Below are 24,405 nucleotides of genomic sequence, written 5' to 3' on the forward strand. Positions count from 1 at the left end.
ATATAAGGTTCTACCCTACCTAAAATATAACTAAGGCAGAAAAGACTAGAGATATGGTTGAAATGGTAGAGCATCTGCCTCGCAAGCACAAGACTCTGTATTCAAGCCCACCATAAAACGAAACAAAACACAGAATTAGGAATTTTCATTTCAGAAGTATAAGAAAATGGGAGATGACACAGGAGCCAATGTAATTTTGGCACAGTAACTAGGACCTTGACCACAGCACACCATGGCCTCTGAAGAAGGAAGAAAGCCAATTCCAGCCTTATAGTTTCCAAAAGACTCAAGGCTCAGAACTGGTAGATTTCCTGATGTCATTGACAGGCAGTTGACAGACCTGTGGAGCACCTGTGGATAATGTCACCTTTCCTCTCTTCCAATCCCAAACATGTCTTTGTGCTGATTCCCGTAGCTGTCTAACCTTACATAGAAAGGGGGATTTGCGGCTGTAATTCGATTATTAGAGTTAGAGAAAATAGAAGAGTGATGGAGAGAGAGGTCTAAGCCAAGGAATTTGGGCATCCTGTAGAAACTGGAAGGGGCAAAGAAAAAGAAGGATGTCTAGAAGAACACAGTTCTGTTGCTCTCTAAAAGGAACATACCTTGATTTCAGATGTGTTTCGGGCTTTGATCTTCAGTACTATAAGATTGTTGATTGGTGGTGTTTTAAGTCATTTGTGGAAAATGGTTACAGAGAAGCAGGAAACATAACATGTTGGGGAAATTAGTAAGAGATACAGAAACCTAAATAAATAAATGTGCAATGACTTCAGGTTTGAAAATTGTATAAGAATGTAAATGTAATTATAGATGATCAAGATGGTGTATATTGAGCTAACTAAAGAATGAGTGGTGACTACATGGGATGAACAGGGGAGAGGATGGAGGAAGGATAAATAAGAGTTAAATTCTCCTTTACTATACCAAAAAGTCAAGAGAAGAGGTTTAAACTGAAAAGTTTTAAACAAATGGGGACAGCACTTGCTTAGCATGTGTGGTGATGTGTTCTATCCCCAGCACTGACCCAAAACAAACCCAATCCCCCCTCAAACCAAAATTAAAAGTCCAAAAAGCATGAAACATGAGTTTAAGTCAGAAACTACATGTATGGAGGGTGAGGCACAAGCTGATGTTTCCTTATTTTTAACATCATTTGATTTTTAAGTGATATAGGTGGAATATTTCATAAACAATAAACATGAACATCAAAATGTGTTATGAGAAAATCAATACCCAATGGAAGTATTACAATGATAGCAGACTTAATTTTAACTTCTTAATGACTGGCTTCAATATTACACTGGGATACATTTAAGAGTCAGCTAAAAAATGAAATAATATTCCTTTTTGTCTATTACATGACCCATGGCTAAAGAACTAGGCATGTGGTCTAAGGACTTAGAGACAAGCAGGACCTGGAGACTAACTTTCCTGACCAGATGAGACCTCTGTGCTCTGAGGATCTGTGGTGATAACTTGTATACTTGTAAATGCTGACACATCCGCACAAATACAAGCTCACACTGTGAGTACTGGCTACACTTCAGATGGACACCGGAGAAATACCTTGTTCCTTGGTAAGCTTACGGTCAGCAGGACTGTCAACTGATTGCTGAGTGAGCTGTGGTGCTAAGGCAGAAGACCTGACCTTGAGAGAAAGGAAGGGTATGCAGGTGGAGATGGGGGTAGGGACAGACTGGATCAGACACCTGGGACCAAAATGCCATGTAGAATAAAGGTCATGGCTAGAAAGGAGGCCAAGAGACTGGGTAACTGCCAAAGCCAAAAATCAGGTGACAAGGCCACCCATATATAACTGTCCTTGCTCTGCTGTGCTTGGCGACCCTGTCAGAAATGTCACACATCAGAGTCAAGGAGGAACAGTCAGGGAAGCAGAGGGACTGCGCCAACCAGGTGAGAAGGTGAGGTCACAAGGGCCTGGGTTCTAGGTGAGAAATCTAGAAGGAGTTCAGTTAGAAAAAAAACATCATTTCTGCTTGGCCTCAAAGAGGAAAGGCACCAACCCTGACCCTGAAGGTGTATATTCTTGGGACAGGAAGTGAGAGGTCATAGAAGGCCTGCTCCTAGCAACTGTACTTTTTATGATGCGCCTTGCTTATCCAACAGGACTATATAGTTCTTGAAGGCCAGGCCTCTACCCTGACCTTCTCTGTGTCCTACACTGAGCCTGACAGGTCCAATTTGTCTTGAAGGGTTGTTTGATAACTGTTTGCTGCTTGACTACTACCCTGGGTGATTGTAATCATAGGAACTAACTCAACACAGAGAAAAGATTATTCCCAGATAAAACTGTCAAAATACATTGCAACTGTCATTACAATATATTAGACAATAGCACTGGAGTTCCAAATCAGAATATGTAGGTAAAATGCATGTATCACTCAGTGGATTTTACGTACTTTTATTGTCAAGGTGATGTACAGAGGGGTTACCGTTACATAAATCAGGTAATGAGTAGATCTATTTTTGAACAGTGTCACCTCCTCCCTTCATTTTCTCCCAGTTTTTCCCCTCTCAATCCCCTTCTTTCCCCCAGTTGCATAATTCATTTCCAATATAGTATCTAGTGAGTATCAGTGCTGAATTAGTTCACCCTTTGTCCTACCAATTTTAAATGATCATTTACAAAGATATTCTTTCTGTTCTGGTCATTGGCTTGAACTCTGATTCTGTCCTTGAGTATTTGCTCAAGGCTAACATTCTACTACTTGAACCACAGCTCTATGTTCAGCTTTTTGGTTGTTCATTGGAGATAAGAGTCTCATAGGCTTTCTTGCCCAGGCTGGGTTTGAACTGTGATCCACAGCTGTCAGTCTCCTAAGTAGCTAGGATTACAGATGTGAGCCACTGGCACTTTGCCAGTCACGAAGATTTAAATAATTATTTAAAATCTGTGAGAGGACTGGGGGTGTATCAGTGGTAGAGCACTTGCCTAGTATATAGAAGATCCCCAGCATAGAAAGAAACAAAAAACACAACGTGTAGAAACATAAAGTCTTATAAAAGATATAAAACGATGTGAATGCATTGGACACAATTATATGAAAGTATGCATCTATAAGACAAATGTTAGAAGAAAACATATTATAAAATGAATTTTGGCCAAAAATGTTAGAATTATGATTCCCCTCCCCCCAGGACATTCTTAACTAATATTTTGCTTGGGCTTTGAAATCAGGTGGGTCTGACTTTGATGGAGGCTCTTCTGCTTAGGAGTAGGACTGTACAAAAACTTAACTTTTCTGAGTCTTAGTTTCCATATCCACAAAATGGGATCTTGGAAATCACTAATCCTGAGGTGGTCTGAGGTGCTAGGGGAGTAATTAGGACAAGGTGACAAAGAGCACAATTGGAGGTCTTGGGCAATGACCACTAACAGAGGGGCATAGAGGTACAATATTTGAATAACTGGGCTTACCGGTTAAATTTCAACCCTTGACTTCAGTATCCTCTCACTGAACCATTGAGAAGTCTTTTCTTGGGCGGGAGGCGGGGGTAATCTGTGTGTGTGTGTGTGTGTGTGTGTGTGTGTGTGTGTAAGGATGATTTTTCCTACTTTGTCTTCCTTTTCTGTATTTCTCCCTGATAATTTACACGAGACTCACTATTTGTGTGCCCACAGAGCCTGCCAGAGAGGGTCTCTGGTTAGTGTAAGTAATCAGAAGGAAACATTTTATAAATCTTTAACAAAAAAGCTTACCTTACACAGTTCAAAGATGTGTTTTTCTTGTGTGATTTCTTCTCAAAGTCAAGTGTCTTAACGAGACTTAAAACTGTTAAGACACTAAAGCAGAAACTCACAGTATATGTAGTGAAGACCTTCAGTGAATCCAGTTGAGATTCTTAAAAAGGCTGAGCTGGCACAAATAGGAACTTCTAGAGAATCTACTTGTCTCTTGGTATTGGGTGAAAGCCAAACTACAGGAGAAAATCAACCCTCCATTTAAAGACTTTTTGACTGGGCCTGATGAGAGGTTTATCCTTAAGATAGCAGTGAAGGTTTGTTTCTTTTATTGCTATGGAAACAGAATGGCAGCTCCTCATTGGCTCAGAGAACCTTGTTCTTAAAGGTTGGAGAAACAGCCAGTTAAATTCTCCACAACTCAAATCAGTGCCTACCCTGAACAGCAATGAACTCACATTAGGTTCCCATTTTCTTAATCAGCCACAACACAAATAGAATTATTCAGAGCAAACAGAATTAAACAACACTACTAAGCTTTCTTGGCCAATAGCCAGAGTTGCCAGCAAGAATTTGTAATGGATTTTAGGTTCCTCTGTCACTTTCTCACTGAAACCTACAACTCAAAAGTAGGTTATTTTTCTCCTTGAATTTAAAGCTTTCAAATCAATAAGTATACAAATTCTCTATGGCAGGAGTTTTTTTCCTATTACTAATGGTTTCAGATTTTTTTTTCTCATTGTAGAGAAAGTATTTGCTGGGTATGGTGGCACAGGCTTGCAATCTTAGCACTCAGGAGGCTGACATAGGAGAATCTTGGGTTCAGGGCCAGCCTGAAGTACATAGCAAAACTGTACCACTAAAAAAAAAGCAACAAAGAAAAAATGAAGAATATTTGTCATTTATAACGTATGTTTTATAATAAAAAGTTTCATGCTGCAAGGTGCATGTGGCTCATGCCTGTAATCTTAGCTACTCAGGAAGCTGACCTCTGATTAGAGGCAAAGCCAGCTCAGGCAGGAAAGTCCTCAAGACTCTTATCTACGATTAATGACCAGAAAAACAGAAATACAACTGTGGCTCAAAGTGGTAGAGTGCTAGCCTGGAGCATAACAACTGTTTAGGGACAGCACCTACGCCCTGAGTTCAAGCCCTCTGACCGACCAAAATAAAAGTTTCATGCTATTTCTCTTTTCAAAATGAAGCTGGTTGCAATGCACTAAATTGTTTTTGTGATCTAATAGGTCACAACTCACAGCTTCTTGACCCTTATTCTAAATTCATCCATCCATTCAACTATTGTTTCCTGCATGCTAGACACTGTGGATAGGTGTGGGTCATACCTCAGTTCCTGTGCTCACTTGAGCCTAGAGACTAAAGGGAAACAATGAATTATTTCAACGAAAGTGCAACAAACCTTACATTGGGAGACTCACCTGTTGCAATTTAAAGCAAGAATTTCTCTTCTAGTGAGTTAGACAACAATTTTAATTAGAAAAGGAATCAGACTAGATCTGCATACTGGAAAGATCACTGTGATTGGAAGGTATAGAAATGTGATTGGAAGGGTCAAGACAGGAGTCTGTGTCAGAGGTCCAGAGAAGACTTAGAGAGGCCCCTCTGAGAAGCAGAGGAGCATGGACTTGCTGATGGATGGGATGTCAGGGTGAACAGGGAAAGAACAGCATGATGATTCCTGGTTTGAAGCTTGACCTAATGAGTTGTCGGTGGTGCCATCTACTGACACAAGAAGGGACCAAGGAGATGAACAGGTTCAGGGTGAGACCATGAGTTCAGTTAATAAGACATAGACCTAGGATGCTATAAATAGGAGAAGAGTTTAAGAGTTTTTTTTTTTTTGTTTAGTTTTCTACTGGGCCTTTGAACTGGGCCTCATGCTCTTGCTTAGATTTTCCCTTAAGTCTGTTGCTGTCACTTGAGCCATTCTTTGACTTCTAGATTTTTGGTGGTTGGAGATTAGGAGTCAAAGAAGACTCTTAAACTTCACAAAATGTTCATAATTTAATAGAGATATTAGCCTTAAAACTATCTAAATTATATTGTAAAGTAGAAAAGAGAGTATCAAATGACCTTTTGAGTTCAACACATTTCCATTTAGTTTATTTGGAACAATTTGTAAATAGTCCACATAAATAGCAAAAGAATCGTTTCACACTTCCTGAATTTTCTCAGACTTAGTATTTGCTCATCATTGATGTTAGATTCTATTTTTTGTTGCTGTAATTTTGCTCAGGAGCTATTACAGTATATGCAGACATAATTCTATTTTTAAAAAAGACATGAACTATGTATGATCTGTTTACCACTTAGAACTATTAGTAGGTTTTTTGTTTTGTGTGCTGGTTTACTAAGTACAGGTTATTTTCTACCAAAAAGAGCATAAAGGAAAGACTTAGTGCAGAATTATCTGTGTAAGGGTTGGGACAAAACCACAGCAAGACACAGGAAAATTTAAGAAGCTACTTGTGTTTATTATCTGATTTACATTTGACAAAGCAATAGAAGGTGCACAAAGTGCCGTTTGACAAAGCAAAGTTCTGGATATCACATAATGTATTTCCCTGGCTTCCCCAAATAGAGACCTTCTGCCCATTCTCAGGGGCTGTGCTGGACACTGTGGCTAGTTATGGTCTGGCACCATGGGCATGGTGCATTCGGATACAGGTGCCTCTGCATGTGACAGTAGCCAGTGGACTACTGACAGCCTGAGTTGCAATCTCAGAAGTTAATGTTATAGCAACCTAGTACTAATTACATCAGAAAAAATAGTGAACTTTGAGTAGATAAAATATGCCTCAATAAGAGAGAACTGGCTCTTGTGAGTTGCCACTAGCTTTTTTCCTCCCTCGAGAAAATTTGATCACTCTGTCAAACCAAGGGCAATAATACAAAACTTAAAACAAAAAACTAGGTTAACAATAGTCATTAACTTCTCCCTAAAGGTCCCTATCTAAGATCTATTTATGTAAGATTTTGGATCTTCATAATTCAAGAGAATTTTGAATTCTGAGTTCAGTAAAATGATATCTTCTACTAGGTAAATTTAGAAATACCTGAGGGATCATCACTGAAAATCTTAACAGAGGAAAAAGAAGGTTGTGTTTTCCCATATTGGCATTAAAAACAAAACAAAACAAAACAAACAAAACAGGGGCTGGGAAGGTGGCTCAGTGATAGAGCGCTTGTCTTGCATGCATGAAGCCCTGGGTTTGATTCCTCACATAAGAAAAAAGAAAAAAGCTGCAAGTGGCACTGTGGCTTAAGTGATAGAGCACTAGCCTTGATCTGAAGAGCTGAGGGACAGCGCCCAGGCCCAGAGTACAGGCCCCACGACTGGACCCCCCGCAAAAAACAAAAACAAAAAAACACATCCACCTGATACTACAGAAGAACTGAAATGTGAACAGGATTAAAGCTTAACAGGTAACCTAAGGAGAAATTTGCTGTAAGACTCCAGTTCTTCTCATTATACTATGCAGACAGGTCTGTTGTAACAGGGATTCTCAGGCTATTTTAAAAATGTTTTTAGGTGGAAATTTCAAAAACAGCAAAACCCAGTTTTAAGACAGGATTCATTTCTAGAGACAAGCACATACCAGAATACAATTACTGTGTTTCTGACCAAACATTATAATCAATCTAATTTTTCAAAAACCCAAATTTGGTTTACTTAACCAGATGTGCTTGCTTGCCTCCTAGCATATCGCTCTGTCTCTGGTGATCATTGAGGCATTATTAAAAGCATACAAACTGTATTTAATGTTGAACACAACAAAATCTAGCTTACTTTATAGTGATTTATATTCTATATACATATATACACACACATATGTAAATCTGATCACTTAACACTCAGTAGTACTATTGCATCCTATATTTTTGTACTTCCCGTGGTTTTTTGGAAACTGTAAATGCCCAGGCAACAGGAAGCTCACTTTCTTAGGAAACAATCTTTGAGTTGGCTAAAGGAAGCACCCTGGAGTTACTTTAGAGAGTAAAAATTCAAATGCTATTTTTTTTAAAAAGGTGGATTAGAATATTTAGAAAACTTCAGCATTAGGAATTTTGTTTTAGGGCCTGTTCCAGTCAGGGTAACTTACTGACTTGGAACCCTTTATGAGCATGTGCGTGCTGACAGCAGCTTGACTAAGTGAAGGGGTGAAACAGGAAGAGGATTTTTTTCATTCAATTTTATTTTTGAGAAATTTACTTTAACAAGTTTTATTAAAAGACATTAATATATTTATGTGCTAAAAACAAAAGCTCTCACACATTCTTACCATTGCATGAATGTTGGTCAGGAGGAGAGAGGATGCACCCTCCTGGCCAGGGTAGAACTCTAGGAACAGAAATCGAGAATTCTTCAGAAAATTGCCTTTTAGTTAAGTCAGGACAAAGGAGAAAAGTTACTAGCAAATTAAGCACCAAAAGATCAAGCAATACACCTCCTTGTTTTCAGAAACAAAATCATGATTTCCTCCTCATCTCTGAATCATGTCTTAGGTAATGATATTTCTTCTTTAGCATTACTCCCTGGCCTACGCCATGCCGTCTGGTGAGGAGCTGACTCTACTGGCAACACTAGAAGAGATCAGTGTCTTCCCAAGTTACAGCCTGTGTCATTCAGCTGAATGTGGAAACCTAATCTTATGGTCTTACTTTGTTTCAGTTTGTAAAAAAAGAACATGAGAGACAAAGAAGCCTTATCTCTCTCACAAAAAAAGTTGGTTATCTAATTCCACAGATGCCAAGAACAAGGCAGATATGTTTGGATTTATATTAGGAAAAATACTAAGCAGAAATATCACACTCTCAAAGCAAGCACCTGGGTCTTACTTCAGTTTATAATAATTTAATGTGCCTGAGAATTTTTGTGCAAATACATGTCATTTTCCATTAAAAATATGCATAGTGCACTTTGGAAAAAGTCACAATGAACTTTCCTTACAAAGAACTTACATATACATACAACTTAACATTAATTCCTACAGATTGCACTTCTGGTTTGACCCCTATAGCCTCCAAGGAAATATCAGAGATATGCAACTATGTATTCCTTGGCCACTGTATTATCCAGAAGAAATAGTCTAAAAACAAGTTTCCTTGGTTCCAATTTGCTATTTTCTTTCTTAAAGTAAATCCCTCCCAACTGCTACCCAAACTGAAGTTTTTCTGATATTGTATAAAAATACAAATTTAAGAAAGTGAGTTATTTTTCTTTTGGGGGGCTAGCCACGTGCTCTACCACTGGAGCTATGCTCCCTAGATCCCCAAATGAACCCAAAGAATGTTTGTGCTCCCAGTGGTTCAAAGGCCTAAAAACAGGAAAAAGCAAATCTCCACTTTGGCTATAGCGAAAAATATCTAATTCCTTGTTTTGCCAATGCTGTGAGTAAGCCAGTAGATAAATTCATAATTTGACCAGGCACTAGCAGAGGAACAGGAGTCTCACCTGAACTCAACATGCCAAGCCTTTGGGACAGTTTCTAGGGGCACAGTCAAAACTGCTTCTTTTCTTCCCACTCTTTTAAGCAGGTTCTCCCTGATTATGTTTTCCAGAAGTGAAGTTTATAGTATTTCTGGCATGTTTCAACAATCCTGAAGTTATTTTCTGTTCATTTTCAGCTGAAGAAGTGTACTAAATCTTTCTTTCCTGTCTCCAAGCATTTCGTGACCCATTCATTTATACTTTTCAGTTCACCAGAGTTCACTCCTGTGGACCTCATCCTACTTTTGTTTCCATTCCTCCACTTCCTCCCTCCACATTCACAATCCTTCTGCAACATTCCTTTTCTTTCAATCAGACTCAACTTCACATATCAGTGCGTGTCTATCCTTCCTGTGCTAACACACTAATACAAAGAAGAGGTCAGTTAGAGCCATGCTTCAGTCCTCCTTCAGGATACCCATTTTGGGTGAGGCTGTGCAAACTGGGGCACTGAAGCTACCCATCATGACGGGAAGACTCTGGTTCCTCCTTAGTCCACCCAATAAATTGCTACCTGAATTTAAATAAATAACAGAGTCTGGTTTTTGAAAATTGATTTCTGTCTCCTGGCTTTTCCCATTCTCCTGGGGATCAGGGGTCTTGACCACTCTGGCTATCCCCAATCTCTTCAGTCTTTCCACTAAGTTCATCTTCAACTGGCCAACATCAGGAGGGTTCCACGAAGGCCTCAAACCATACATCTCTTGGAGGAATGTTTCAGTAGGGCGAGAGGCCAGAAAATTTTCAGAGAGATGCATTCGGGACTCAAAGGGAAAGGGAGACGGGCATGGTGAGTGAGATGGAGAATTTGGTGGTGTTAAAGGGGTAGCCACAGCTTTGGGTAGGGGGTTCTCTGAAATTGAGCTGTGGTATACTTTAGCAGAAATGCCTCGCTCTTGGAGTAGCTTGGCCAAACTCATGGTGCTGCTGAAGGTCACAGTAGAATCTCGTCGGTTTGTGATGGATTCACCAGTGCTGAGTCGGTAGGACATGGAAGGAGACTTCATAGCTGTATTTGGCGAACTGTTCCCATTACTTCCATGGGACAGCGAAGGGAACCCAGAGCTGAAAGGGAAAAATGGGAGGAAGTTTTAAGACTAAAATCAGCTTGGATGCAATCATAATTTGAGGCTTGCTCAAGCAGTAAGTTTGAGAGATCCCATCTCAACCAATAAAGAGCTGGGCATGGTGGCACTGTCATTCCGTCAGCCTGGCAACATATACTGCCAGCATTTAATATGCTTCAATACAAAAGAAGCAGTATGTCAACTTATAAAGGAAGCAATACACAAGCAAATTTGACTCCTTGCTTAATTCCAGTAGGTTCTATCTACTCTCTATGCCCAGTCTCTAAACTCTTATTTCTATTTTGCTACAGAATGAACTTGATTTCTCTTCTCCAAACTGTGTATCTCATAGGGTAGTGTCTATTTGCGTTGAAAGTCCCTTCAAGAACCAATTTTATAACCAAGTTATATTGGTGATTACAGGAACAATACAGAACAATCACAGTTGTGTTCATCATAGGCTTTACCTAGATCTTTACTGGATATCATCTAAATGCTTCCCTAAACAATTGATTCACTGCTGTCCTACAGACATTCTGAATCAAATGGTAAAAGAAAGAATGGAATTCCTGAATCATTTTAGCAAGTACATAAGACTTTATTGTACAATTCATACACTAGTTTTTATTGTCTATTCATTTTGTACTCTTACTCCTAACTCCCTTTCATATCTTCTTCCTTTTTTATTTCTAGGCCACCTTATCCCTACAATGGACAATTTATTTTCTGAAAGCTACCTTGAAGAAAATGCCACATTTTCTTCAAAGCAACACAATAGTACGATTTGCTGCATGGCAGAATAGAAACTGCTTCAATATGAGTAAGAGAATCCTGTTAGCAAATAACGTGGCCTTGCTCAGAGACATCTGGCCTTTGCCTCAGCTTCTTGGAGGCAATCTGTTAAAATGCTGGGACTGTTTTTGCTTAGAATTGGCCTTGCCACACACAGTCATCTTATGTGCTTTCAGATGATGGCTGGGCAATGCACAGTCAACTTGGAGAATGGAGTTCAACCACAAGTGTAACTATCCAACCATTCCTACTCAATGAAGCGCCAATAAAATCTCTGAATGGTGATGCTTGGGTGAACTTCCCTGCTTGAAATATTCCACATATACTGTCACACACTGGTACCAAGAGGAATAATGGATCCTAAGAAAAAGAGAAACTTCATGTGTAGAACCCCAGAGCCTTTGCTCTATGCATTTCTTCTTTTTGATAAGGCTAACCTTGGTTATAGCTTCAGCTGGGTCATATTAACTATCAACTTTCTCTGCCTCATTTTTCATAATACAAACTCACCTGTGCTACGTCCTCACAAGAGTTATTACAACCACAAAATATTAATTAAAATTCTTGGAATTAAAATGAAATTATTAATTAAAATATTTAATAATGGGATGAATTAAAAATTAAAAAGAAATTCCTGTGAGGCCCCAGATTTCCAAGGCCTTCTTACCTAGGGGTAACCTGGGTGATATCAGAGGGATGTAATATTCTACAGGTGGTGAAGGTGAATGTTGAGTTCGTGCATGACAGACACTTTCCTGGGTTTGAGGTTGAAACTGAAATAGAGATTTTTAAAGAGCCAAACACAAAATTGAAAGACTAGGTTAATAGGGTAACAAGCTCATTGTTTATTAATAATCCAGCATGTATCAATTGCTTCTTGAAGTAAAAATCCCCGAATGCAAAGGAAATATACATAAATACTATGCCAGTATAAGATGGTTAGTATATAGCCAAATCCTTCAATACTTTAAAACTGCAAATAAACAAGGCATAAAAACAGCTTAGAAATCAGAGAAAACATATTCTGAAAGAAATCATTAAAAAATTAAAAAGACTTAGTCATCCAAAATACTGAGTCAAACTATTTCTGTGGTTCTCAAAGTGTAGACTTCGTGGCTGCCCACAGGTAAAACGAGGATGGGGATGAGGAGCTTTAGTTTTTAATGGCGTTGACATCTGCAGCTCCTTAGCACAAATCAGGACAGTGTCATCAAATTATACCAAGTTATTCATTGTTACACACACATAGTATTTAATAAAAGTCAAATCTACTTAAAAATGTCCTTTATGAGGCAGTAAAAATTAACCACTAAGTCTTGAGTCTTGGTCCTTCAGTCTTTTACTATGCTGTACAGTGAAATGAAAAGTATCTGTGAAGCATTCCTGCAGCATACTGATGGACATGGTGGTTATCTAGAGGAAAAGCATGTGGACAGCTGAGTTGAAATTTTGTCATGGAACACCAGCTGACTTGCAAGAACAACTAACAGACAAATTATAGTAATTTAGACTTAGATTTTTGGCAGGTGTTATTTTTTTCCCTTCTTTTTTAATGAACTATGCCTGTTCCTCCAAGAAAATCAGTTGACAGTATTTCCTACCAGTGACAAGTTTGAGCTTTTAAGTCAAAATTATGATTTTGGAAAACTTGTATCTATTGAAAGCTTAAAAACTTCCTAATACTTAAAACCTTTTCTCTTGAGACACGTGGTGGCTTTAATGTGATTTAAAGATATAATAAAAATGTGTCAACATTTGGAAGACTGACATAACTCAGTGAATCAGTGTTTTCTTTCTTTCTTTTTTTTTTGGGTCCAGTCATGGGGCCTGAACTCTGGGCCTGGGTGCTGTCCCTCAGCTCTTCTGCTCAAGGTTAGCGCTCTACAACTTGAGCCACAGGGCCACTTCCAGCTTTTTTTCTTTTTGCTTATGTGGTGCTGAGGAATCAAACCCAGGGCCTCAGGCATACAAGGCAAGCGCTCTACCACTGAGCCACCTTCCCAGCCCCATGAGTCAGTGTTTTCTTAATGACCAATGTATAATACCAAACCATGTATGAGAAAAAGACAATTTTAATGTAGACAAATATGAAAACTCATTGATGGGTTTCCAATTCCACATTGCTATAAATACTTAAATTCCTACTTACCAAGTGTAATATACAAAAATATCCATAACTACCTGAAAAGACTAATCTGACTACATGTTAGCATGAGGCCATATTTTCTTCAAATTGTTGAACCCAAACACCACAATATTACAATAAGCTGAATGGGAAAGCAAGAAACTTACAAAATTTTAAAATAGAACTATTTTCCTCACTACTTAAAATATAGCTATTCTTCATAAAACATGGCATTACTATGTAGCAGTTAAGTGAGTTAACATTTTAATATTTTCTCAATTTTGATTCCTTTTTTTTTGGGTCCGGTCATGGGGCCTGAATTCTGGGCTTGGGTGCTGTCCCTCAGCTCTTCAGCTCAAGGCTAGCGCTCTATCACTTGAGCCACAGCACTACTTCTGGCTTTTTTCTTTTTGCTTATGTGGTGCTGAGGGATTGAACCCAGGGCCTCATACATGCAAGGCAAGCGCTCTACCACTGAACCACCTTCCCAGCCCCTCAATTTTGATTCCTAACATAGTATATATGAACAGATAAAATCCATATAGATAAACCATTTGGAATTTTCAAGGACTTTAAAAAGTGTAAAGAGATCCTGACACCAAAAGGTTTGTGAAACACTGATTGACTGGTCTAACTCTTCTGTCCAACTTATGCAAAGCTGAAAAGATAAAAAAAAAAGAATGTCACTAATACTATACATTTTCATTATTTGTACTCTTCTCACCTGTAACTAGTCCACCAGTTGAAGTAATAGGGGGTAAAAAGATCCCTGTTACTGGCTTGGATACTGCAGATGTTGTCTCTACTTGAAGAGGTGGCTGAACTTGAAAAGTGATACCCTCCTCTTCATCCTCCTCTAAATCTGAGATGTGATAGATGGTATCCTTGGGCAACTGGGTAAAGCCTTTAGTAATGACACCTGGCCGTGGATCAAGAATGGTTCCCAAGTTTGGTTGAGCCAGCTGCTGCCAATGATGCAGAGTTTGTGATCCTGAATATACAATTACAAGAATAATGTTTTACATGTTCCACAAATCTCAATTCTTAAAACAGAAGCTACAATTTCTATGTTTAATAACAATAATGAAAGCAATAACTCCTTATTTGGTCTTGATACTTTGTTAAAACTTGCAAATTAAAGTTCTCTGTAGAAGACTGACAAGATATTGAAGGCACTAGTAATAATCTGTTTCAAAAGTTAACCTTGGGCTGGGAAGGTGGCTCAGTGGCAGAGTGCTTGCCTTGTATGCATGAGGTCCTGGGTTCGATTCCTCAGCACCACATAAGCAGAAAAAGCTGGAAGTGGCACTGTGGCTCAAGTGGTAGAGCGCTAGCCTTGAGCTGAAGAGCTGAGGGACAGTGCCTAGGTCCAGAGTTCAGGTCCCACGTCCAGCAAAAAAAAAAAAAAAAAAAAAAAAGCTAAAAAGGGTATCTAAAGAAGCAGAGAGCTGGAAGGTTTGGTTTTGGTTTAGTGTAATGCCTCCCTGTCTGGTAGGTGAGAGATCCTCAGTTCAAACACCAGTACCACAAAAAAGAAAACACTCTTAACAAAAAGTAGGATGCTGAGGCAGTGAGAAGCATAAATACCCTTCAGAGGCGACAGAAGTGGGCTGTATTATGATGGCAGAAAATCAATACTTATGTGGCTTGGCCTACAAATTTAAAAGCTGAAGCCATGCTCCTGAGTTTGAAGACAAATGTTCAGTAGCTTCTCTGTGTACTTCTCTACACTAGTTGTAGATCCTGGGATCCCAGGACCCCAGGGAGATGAATGTGATAGGCGAGGGTATATGCCCTTTGTTCTGTTCAGCGGGACCCTGACAAACACTTGCACTAGATCCAACTCTAATCATGTCACTACAGCCTACATCAAACCTCAAAGGTTACAGAACCTTTGAGTTTGAGGGCTTGCTATCAACTGTCTACTCAAAATTTTGTTTGAATCAAAAATTCTTTTTTAATAATGTCCAAGATTCATTTGAGTGCCCTCAATATCTCATAAAACAAAGATATTTACTTTGAATTCAAGTTCTATCTTAAAAACCAAATGGAACTAAAAATACAGCCAATTATACTTCTTAGGTAAAGAGTTCTTTTATTGCAAAGAAATTTATTTATCTTGCCATTGGAAATTGCTATCAATGATGTTTCTTAGTAAAGACAAGGAAAGACTCCCTACTCTTCACCCTCATGTTTACATTAAAAACATCAAGACAAGAATGATGGTTGATGACTTGGAAGAAGCAGATCTCTTCATCTACTAATTTTCTACAAAGTGCCACAATGCACTACCACCCAAACAGCAAGATTTGAGGAAAACAAAGATATCTTCTGCTCATAGTGCAATAAGCCACATGACTTACAAAAGGCCTTTGCTGACATTACCTTCAAGGGGCTTGACAATCTGTAGTTTTTCTGGCATAAAGCCTCGAAGACAACTGGCACTGCTGAGGTCAGTGATTTCGGATTGGTCAGTACAGAGAGAGGCAAGGCTCTCTGTGGGGGTGTCACGGCCACTAACTCCTTCTTTCTGGTCAGCCAGAACTTGGATCCTCCGTTGCCATTCTTCAGCAAAGAAACGCTTCTCACTTAAGTAGTTCTGTCTTCTCAGGCTAAGGCGATGCAAAGCCGTAGCTAAATCACTGTCTTCAGAGGGTCCTAGTTGGCTGGGTGACTGAGAATTTCTTTGAGAAAATTACATTCACTGATTAGATTTGAAGGTCATGAGCATAATGTAGACCTGTCTTTTTTTGAGATCAGTTTCTTTTTCTTTCGTCATTCGTGGGGCTTGAACTCTGGGCTTGAGCGCTATCCCTCAGCTCTTCAGCTCAAGACAAGTGCTCTACTGCTTGAGCCACAGCACCACTTCCAGTTTTCTAGTGGTTTACTGAAGATAAGAGTCTCACGGACCTTTCTGCCCAGACTGGCTTTGAACCATGATCCTCAGAGCTCAGCCTCCTGAGTAGCTAGAATTACAGGCATGAGACACCGGCGCCCAGCTTGAGATCAGTTTCTTAAAAACTAAAAAGAATTTTTTAATGAGATATCTATCCCAAATAATAATCAGCACAAAGAAGGGTGGAAGAATGGCTCAGCAGTAAAAGTGCCATAGCTATAATCCTAGATACTCAGGAGGAGGAAATCTGAGAATTGCCATTCTCAGCCAGCCCAGGAAGACAAATCTGAGAGACTCTTATTTCCAAATAACCAGCAAAAAGCAGGTACTGGAGGTGTGGCTCAAGTGGTAGAGCACCAGCCACTGAGTGAAAAGAGCTGAATGAAAAGATAAAATGTTAAGTTCAAGCCCTACTACCAGCACCAAAAAAAAAGGGAAAGAGAAAATGCTACCCATTAGACTCTTACATGTCCTTACTTGCAAACATAACAATTTAAATAATATTAACATGTGAGCCAGGCATGGTAGCACACCTCAGCATTTCTCAGCACTTGGGCGACGGAGGCAGGAGGATCATGAAGTTTGATGAAAGCTAGCTTGGGGTATGTACAAAGTTTGAGACTAGTGTGGGCTATGTATTGAGACTGTCTCCACAAAAATATATCAAAAAATTTGCTTGAGCCATTTAATTCTCCACAAATGTTGCACAAAAATTAAAAGCCCAAGATTCTTTTCTCTTACACACTTTCACTTTTCTTTCTTTCTTTTTTTTTTTTTTTGGTCAATCATAGGGTTTGAACTCTGGGCCTGGGCGCTGTCCCTCAGCTCTTCAGCTCAAGGCGAGCCCTCTATCACTTGAGCTACAGTGCCACTTCCAGTTTTCTGGTGGTTTATTGGAGATAAGAGTTTCACGAACTTTCCTGCCCGGGCTGGCTTTGAACCGCGATCCTCATATCTCAGCCTCCTGAGTAGCTAGGATTATAGGAATGAGCCACCAGTGCCCAGCCTACACTTTTACTTTTCAACTGTTCTAAATTGAATTATTTTAGAACTGATATAAAGGGAAAGGTTGTAGTTGTTCTGGCCACTGCTGTGAGTTTACACACACTTATTTCAGTGCCTCACCTAAGGTAATTGTGTAACAGTAAGGCTGAGTGGACATATGAAGAGCTACAGTAGGCACAGAACAGTGCTCATGGAAATACAGCCAAAACCTTGCATGTTGGATTTCTGCATCAGTAAAGATTTCTGGAGTTGCCAAGGTCAAGCTTTCTGCTGACTGTCCAGTAAAGCTGTTTAACTTCTAGTTAGATGGAATTCAGTGAAATGAATTAATGAAAGAATAAAAAAAGTTTAAACAAATACAAAATTATGAGCACTTTGGCCCTTGGCAATATTCATGCAAGCTTATTGTTAATTCCCAAAGCACTTGAAAGAGGTGAAGGTTATGAAATGGGTTATGAGAAAATGAAATTTGACAATTTATGCAAATGACCAAGTGGATTAAAAAAAATCAAACTGTTAAGATGCAGATTTAGACTTAAACTTTGCAGTACTGAAGTAGTAAAGAATTGTTAAATTCAAGATGCATTTTGAATATAACTAAATTTAGTCTTTTTACTTCAAAAACTTTCATGAATTCAATGAGGAATCTTACAAATAATGAGGTAGGGCATGAAAATTGAATGCATGCTGACAGGATCAGTACCTTCATAGGTCAGCACAAAGTCATGCAGAGTTTGCATGTGTAATCTGGTATGCCAACACCACCAGAAAAGTAGAATTTCTGCTTAACCTGTGTTTCTTACCCATGAACTTCCTCCAAATTGTTCCCCTGGATCAGGAGTGTTTTGTCCTCTGTTTGCTGTATACCAGATTCAAAAGGTTTTGCTGTCATGATGACACTGGCACGGTTGGAGCCTGGGATGGGTAGCAGAGTGGGGAATGAGACAGAACGGCCCTGTGTGTCATTAGCAACCTTGACAGTATCAAATACCCGTTTCTGTTGAGCCCTGTGGAAAAAAGAGGCAGTCAGTACCATCACTATAAATGCCAAAAGTATTTCGAAGTGCAAGCAAAATTCATTAGCAATAAAGTCATCCTGAATAATCTCTAAAGTTTATGAGAAATAAGTAGAAAATAAACTTTGGCACATAAGGTTAAAACTTTCATAAATGAAAAAGAAGCCTAAGTAATAAGCAATTTACCACTGACCTTCCTGATATTTCCTCCATATATTTATTATTTAGTGTGACTAAATAATTTTTTTTTTTGGTCAGTTGTGGGGCTTGAACTTGGCTTGGGCACTGTCTCTGTGCTCATCAGCTCAAGGCTAGCGCTCTACCATTTGAGCAAAAGCGCCACTTATTTATTGTTTAGGATCGTGGCTTTTTTGTTTTTGTTTTTGAGGGATACAACCCAGGAACCTGCACATTCTTGGTAAGTAGTCCACCACTGAATTGCAATATTCTGGTCCTGTGGTTTCTTTTTCATTTGCCTTCTTATGACTGAGAAATAAGCATTGTGATATATACTTACTTTTTTTTGAAGAGAGAAGAATCCTCATCCAAACTCAACTTTTTACGCATGGTCCCCTCGATCTCAGCTGCTAAAGATTCCTAAGAAAAAGTTTGAGATTCTTAAAGCGATTATTCCCTGAAATAAATTAAGAGTTTTCCATATTTAATTTTTTAGCATTACAATAAAAGGAAAAGACAAAAAACAGCCCAACAGGCTAAATTTTTGAGGAAGGGAAATAGAGAGATAATGTGGAAAAGAAAATTTCTAGGGTGTGGGGCAGTACTGGAGAGTAATACACTCAGCCTTACTTGAGCCATGCCCTAAGCCCTTTTGGGTTTGGAAAATTTTCAGGTAGTGTCTTGTGCTTTTTGCCAGGCTAGTGTCAGATTGCAATCCTCCTGAGATCTCTACCTCCCAAAGAGCTGGGCTTAAAGGTGTGATCCACTGTTCCAGGTGAAATACAACCTTTGAACAAGAACCAACTATCTTTTCATTAAATTTTTTTTTTTTTTTTTTTTTGCCCATCATGGGGCTTGAACTCTGGGCCTGGTGCTGTTCCTCGGCTCTTCAGCTCAAGGCGAGTGCTCTACCACTTGAGCCATGGTACCATTTCTGGTTTTGTGGTGGTTTATTGGAGATAAGAGTCTCACAGACTTTCCTGCCCGGGTTGGCTTTGAACCGCTATCCTCAGATCTATCTCAGCCTCCTGAGTAGCCAGGATTACAGGTGTGAGCCATCGACGCCTGGCTTTCATTAAATATTTTCATAGGAAAGCAATAGAAAAAAACAAATACAATAAACTATTATATGTGAGAAACACAAAAAGAAATGGCTTGCCAGACTAAGGTAAATGGATGAATCTGTGTAATAATTTCTTCTTGCTTTTCTGTAATTTCTTTTTTTTTCTTTTTGCTTATATGGTGCTGAGGAATCAAACCCAGGGCCTTATGCATGCAAGGCAAGTGCTCTACCACTGAGCCACCTCCCCAGCCCCGCTTTTCTGTAATTTCTAACTTACTAATACTTAACAAACATATATAGGTTTTAGAGTATTAGAAAAATAATTTAGAAGTGAAAAAGGTTTTTTTCTTCCCTTGGCCAGGGAAGAAAATTCCACTACCATGGATGACATGCTCAGTGTTGCTAAGCTGAAGATAACTGAGGCTGGAGGTAGAGGAGTGGACTCACGACTTTTAATATATGTATATGAGTATAAATAGTGATGAAAAGACAGACATGTGTGAGTGTATTATAAAATACATATATTTCCTAGCTTCATCCTCAGAGGGCCTAGCAGCAATAATACTCTAGCAGTAATAGGTACACGTAGCATCAGGTCTTAGATTCAGAAGAGCATTCTCCAGAACTCCAGGAGAAATGGCTGATGCTACGGCTGGGACAAAAAGTACATACAAACTTGAAGGAGATAGCACTGGCCAAATCTGGGACACTCTGAGTGATGAAACAATAATAAAAATAGCTCATCACCCACTGAATATAATCAGAATCCATGAATACTGATGAAGTGAGCAAATTAAAGTAAATGGGACAGGAAAAACTCAGGGGTAGAAATATCAATCCTAAAGTTCATTAAGTACAAAAGATCTCAAACAGCCAAAGCAATCCTGATCAGAAAGATCAATACTTGAGCTATCATACTACTTGACTACAAATTAGACTATAAAGACATAGTAACAAAAACTAGCATTGGCACAAAAATAGACAAGTAGAATATAAGTATATAAGCCTACACAGTTATAATGGGTTGATATTTTTTACAAAGTTGCCAAAAACATACACTGGAGAAAAGACAGCTTGACAAATAGTGCTGGGAAAACTGGCTATCCATGTGTGGGTGACTAAAACTAAATCCCTGTCTCTTACCTTGTGCTAATATAAATTAAAATTGGATAAACTACTACAAAATATTGACCAACAGAGGGGCATGGAGGACATGGAAAGAGAGCATAGTAGAGAGGATTGATCTAATCATAGTACAAATATGTGCATGTATGATAAAGCATGCTCAAATAATATGTGTACAAATAATGTATGCTAAATCAATAAGTGAATGACAGGAATGTATAACAGTTTCTGTTGGGGAGTGGGCACCAGTAGGAAGGGGAATGAAAATGGGGAGAGTGAAGGAGGGTGAATACAGTCAAAGCATTTATTTATATGAACGGAACTAGAACAATGAAACCTGTTGAAATTGTGTAAGGGAGGAATGGGGAGAAAAGGGAGAGTGGTATTATACACATGGATATAAAAATATTACAATGAATCCCTCTCCCCTGCAAAGTTTGTATGTGCTACTAAAAATGGTGGAATTAGAAATTTGCCATTTGGCAGTCATAATAACCAACTCAACATCATTGATGGAAAATAGTATTAATGAGTAAAAGTTTAATGAACAACAGGACATTTAATTGCAAAGGTTCTCCTATGAAATATTCATTTGGTCATATCATAGCAGTATCTGCTACTAGTGTTGGCTAATTTTTATTACTGCACAGTGAAATTAGTATTAATTTAATTAGCCATTAATTATTAACTTTAAAGTAAAAAAGGCAGGTAACTACCTTGAGACACCAAGGTAGTTAATTAGTATCAGCATTAATGTGATAAGTAGACATAATACCCCAAAATAGAGCACCCTCTAATACCACATATGAGGATAATAAGGCACTGTTTCTGCCAAATAGAAAACCATTATCTGAATTTAATTATGAGGAACCATCACACAAACTTATATCGAGGACATTTTTCAAAAGTCATTAAAGACCAATGAAGACAAAAGAATTGTTCTACAGCCTCTTCAACAAATGGTGTTGGAAAACTGGATACCTACATGTAGTAAGTTCCAGGCTACCCTAGGCTATAAAGCAAGGTTCTGCTTAAAAAACAAAAAAATCTACTAAAATTTATATTTTTGGTATTTAGAAAATTTTACAGGATTGTTAAAATATCTCTTTGAACCAATATTATGAATTCAGCATAAAAGCAGTTTTTATTCATTTATATCATTCAAAAATACTTATAAATGAAACTAAGGACTTATGATACCTGCTTACATGAGAATAATACTCTAACTGGAACTAAGCAAAATAAAAATTTTATTTATTTATTTTTTGTGCTAATACTTGGGCTTGAACTTAGGGCCCTGAGCTCTCACTCACCATTTTCCCTCATGGATGGCACTAACACTTGGCTATACTTCCATTTCTGTCTTTTTATGAATTAGAGCATTAAGGAAGATACTATCTATGTGTAATAATTGAATCCCAGAAACAAGAACCATGTAATATTTTCTCAAGATACTTTTTCTACAAGTATGGATTTCTTAGAAAAGTTAAAAGTAGATCTATCTTATAATCCAGCAAGACCAGTCTTGGGAATTTATCTAAAGGAATGTAAGGTATAATAGAGGCACCTGTACACCCATGTTAATTGTAGCACTATTTACAATAGCCATATTATAGAAATAGTCCAGATGTCCTACAACTGGATCAAGATAATGTTGTACATATACACAATTGAACATTATTCTACTACAAAGAATGAAATTATGTCACTTGCAGAAAAATGGATGGACTTAGCAACCATCACAGTAAGTAAAGTAAGCCAGACTCAGAAAGACAAAGGAAATATGTTTCTTTCATATGTGAATATTAGATCCAAAATATAAATATATATGTAAGCACACAGAGGCTCACATGTGTATGATCAATTAGACCAAAGTATAGTCTAATATGAGTATGTGAGATACCATGGTGATACCTCATTGAACAATTAACATACACTTTATCAATAAAGAATATTTGGAAGTTAAAATATGTCTAGGGTGTTGGTACTAGCATGGAGGAGCGGATAAATGGAGATGGAAGAGGGAGGGAGGATATACTTTATTTACATTGGTGAAAACTGAACTAGATTGAGACTGGTTTGGAAAGGGAGAATGACAAACGACATGGAATATGATTAGATTTATTATATGCATAAAGGGACATGTTAAAAAAGATACTTTTTATCATAAATGTCATTGTTCTCAGGATAATCTAATTTTAACAAGTTTCTTAAAATACAGGATATTTTTCTTAGTTTCTTACCCCAGTAAAGTCTCCATAAGACTGGGAGAAGTAGAGATGAGCAGCAGGACCACATCTATTGCGAAGTTCTTTTATTTCTTCTTGAGATTCATGTAACATCCCCAGACATTCCATGTTCCTGTCTTGTAACTCATGCAGCTGAAAGAAAGGGGTAGTATAATTTACTAACTCCTCAAAACAACAATGGGGGAAAACACAAAATCCCTTAGGATAAAGGATTTCATGGGGATAAGTATTATTTTATAAAGAAGGCTGTCTGCATATTATTTCAACAATACAAAAACTATGACAAACTAGGTAAAAAGGGTATATTTATCTTAAGTTGCCAGAATTAAGGGTGTCCTGGCCATACTGATACAAAACATGACTTTCTCAAATCTGAAATGTAGCCTGAGACAATCAGAACTGTCAATTCAATATTGAATGGTTAGGTTCAATAGACTCATCAAGTTAGTGTTAGCCTAATATTAATCTTTCTTTTAACCATCACTATGACATATGTAAATGACAATACAAGGGAATGCAATCATCCAAAATAAATAATCCCTTTCCCTCTTGTTTCAGAATCTTTTCTTACAGCTTGATACACAAATCTGATTTTTAAAAAAGCCTATTTTTACAGTGTATTTCAGCTGAAAAAATTTCAAGTGCTATTATTTTAGAATTATCAAAGCTGTACCAGCACTAGTGGGTCATACCTATAATCCTAGCTATTCAGGAGGCTGAGATCTGAGGATTACAGTTCAGAGCCAGTCTGGGGAGGAAAGTCTGTGACACTCTTATCTCCAATTAACCACCAGAAAACTGGAAATGGAGCTGTGGCTCAAAGTTGTAGAATGCTAGCCTTGAGCAGAAAAGCTGAGGGACAGTGGTCAGGCCCCTGAATACAAGTTCTACAACTGACAAGAAAAAAAAAGAATTACCAAAGCTGAGATGTTTATTAAAAATGCACATTCTAGGCTATTATCTAGACCAATAAACTATAAACTCAGGATGGTACCTGGGTATCTCCAAATAAAAGTTGGTTTCCCCATTGACTTTTTTGCTTGTTTCTTCTTCAACACACACACACAACTTTTTTTTTTGGTTTAAACTATTAAATACAACTTTTTTGTACAAAATCAGTGCTTCTGTAAATCTAGCACCCTGAAATAGATCAGTTCTTTTCTATCACTCCCTACTTTCCAATTCTATGGTAAAAGCAATGATCCATTTCTAAAAAAGGTTGAGATGTTCTAAAAGTATATGGAATATAACAATCATGAATTTTAATCTTCTGTAATTTGCCAGATGAACAAATCCAAAATTCAGATATCCTGGGTCACTAAGACAGTGCGTTAGGATTTTCACATTACTGAAAAGCCTCTGGGGAGTCTGATTGAAGATGTAAGAAAGCTTCAGGTAAATCTGACTAACATTTCAGCCTTTTTTTTTTTTTTGCAGACCTGGGGCTTGAATTCAGAGGTTGGGCACTGTCTCTAAGCTTCTTTTTGCTCAAGGGTTTGCACTCTACCACTTGAGCCACAATGCCACTTCTGGATTTTTCTTTTTATGTGGTATTGAGGAATCCAACTCAGGGCTTCATGGATCAGGCAAGCACTTTACCAGTAAGCCACATTATCAGCCCCTCAGCCTGTCTTTAGACAAGGCAAAAGTGAAGTCTTACATTTGCCTTCAGCTG

General features: G+C 38.3%; 1 protein-coding gene across 1 annotated transcript in view; it reads right to left on the bottom strand.

The window, feature by feature from the left end:
• Positions 1–7,739: 7,739 nt before the first annotated feature.
• Positions 7,740–24,405, bottom strand: part of Trak2 (trafficking protein, kinesin binding 2) — a 57,145-nt gene continuing 40,479 nt past the window's right edge. The window contains exons 10-16 of the mRNA XM_013010098.1: positions 22,725–22,862; positions 18,634–18,713; positions 17,904–18,107; positions 15,585–15,883; positions 13,924–14,190; positions 11,742–11,847; positions 7,740–10,280 (exon numbers count right to left, since the gene is read on the bottom strand). Coding sequence (XP_012865552.1) covers positions 9,614–10,280; positions 11,742–11,847; positions 13,924–14,190; positions 15,585–15,883; positions 17,904–18,107; positions 18,634–18,713; positions 22,725–22,862 — 1,761 coding nt within the window. The 3' untranslated portion in view covers positions 7,740–9,613. The remainder of the gene's footprint in view (positions 10,281–11,741; positions 11,848–13,923; positions 14,191–15,584; positions 15,884–17,903; positions 18,108–18,633; positions 18,714–22,724; positions 22,863–24,405) is intronic.

This window comes from Dipodomys ordii, unplaced genomic scaffold (assembly GCF_000151885.1).
Source record: "Dipodomys ordii isolate 6190 unplaced genomic scaffold, Dord_2.0 Scaffold1, whole genome shotgun sequence".
NCBI lineage: Eukaryota > Metazoa > Chordata > Mammalia > Rodentia > Heteromyidae > Dipodomys > Dipodomys ordii.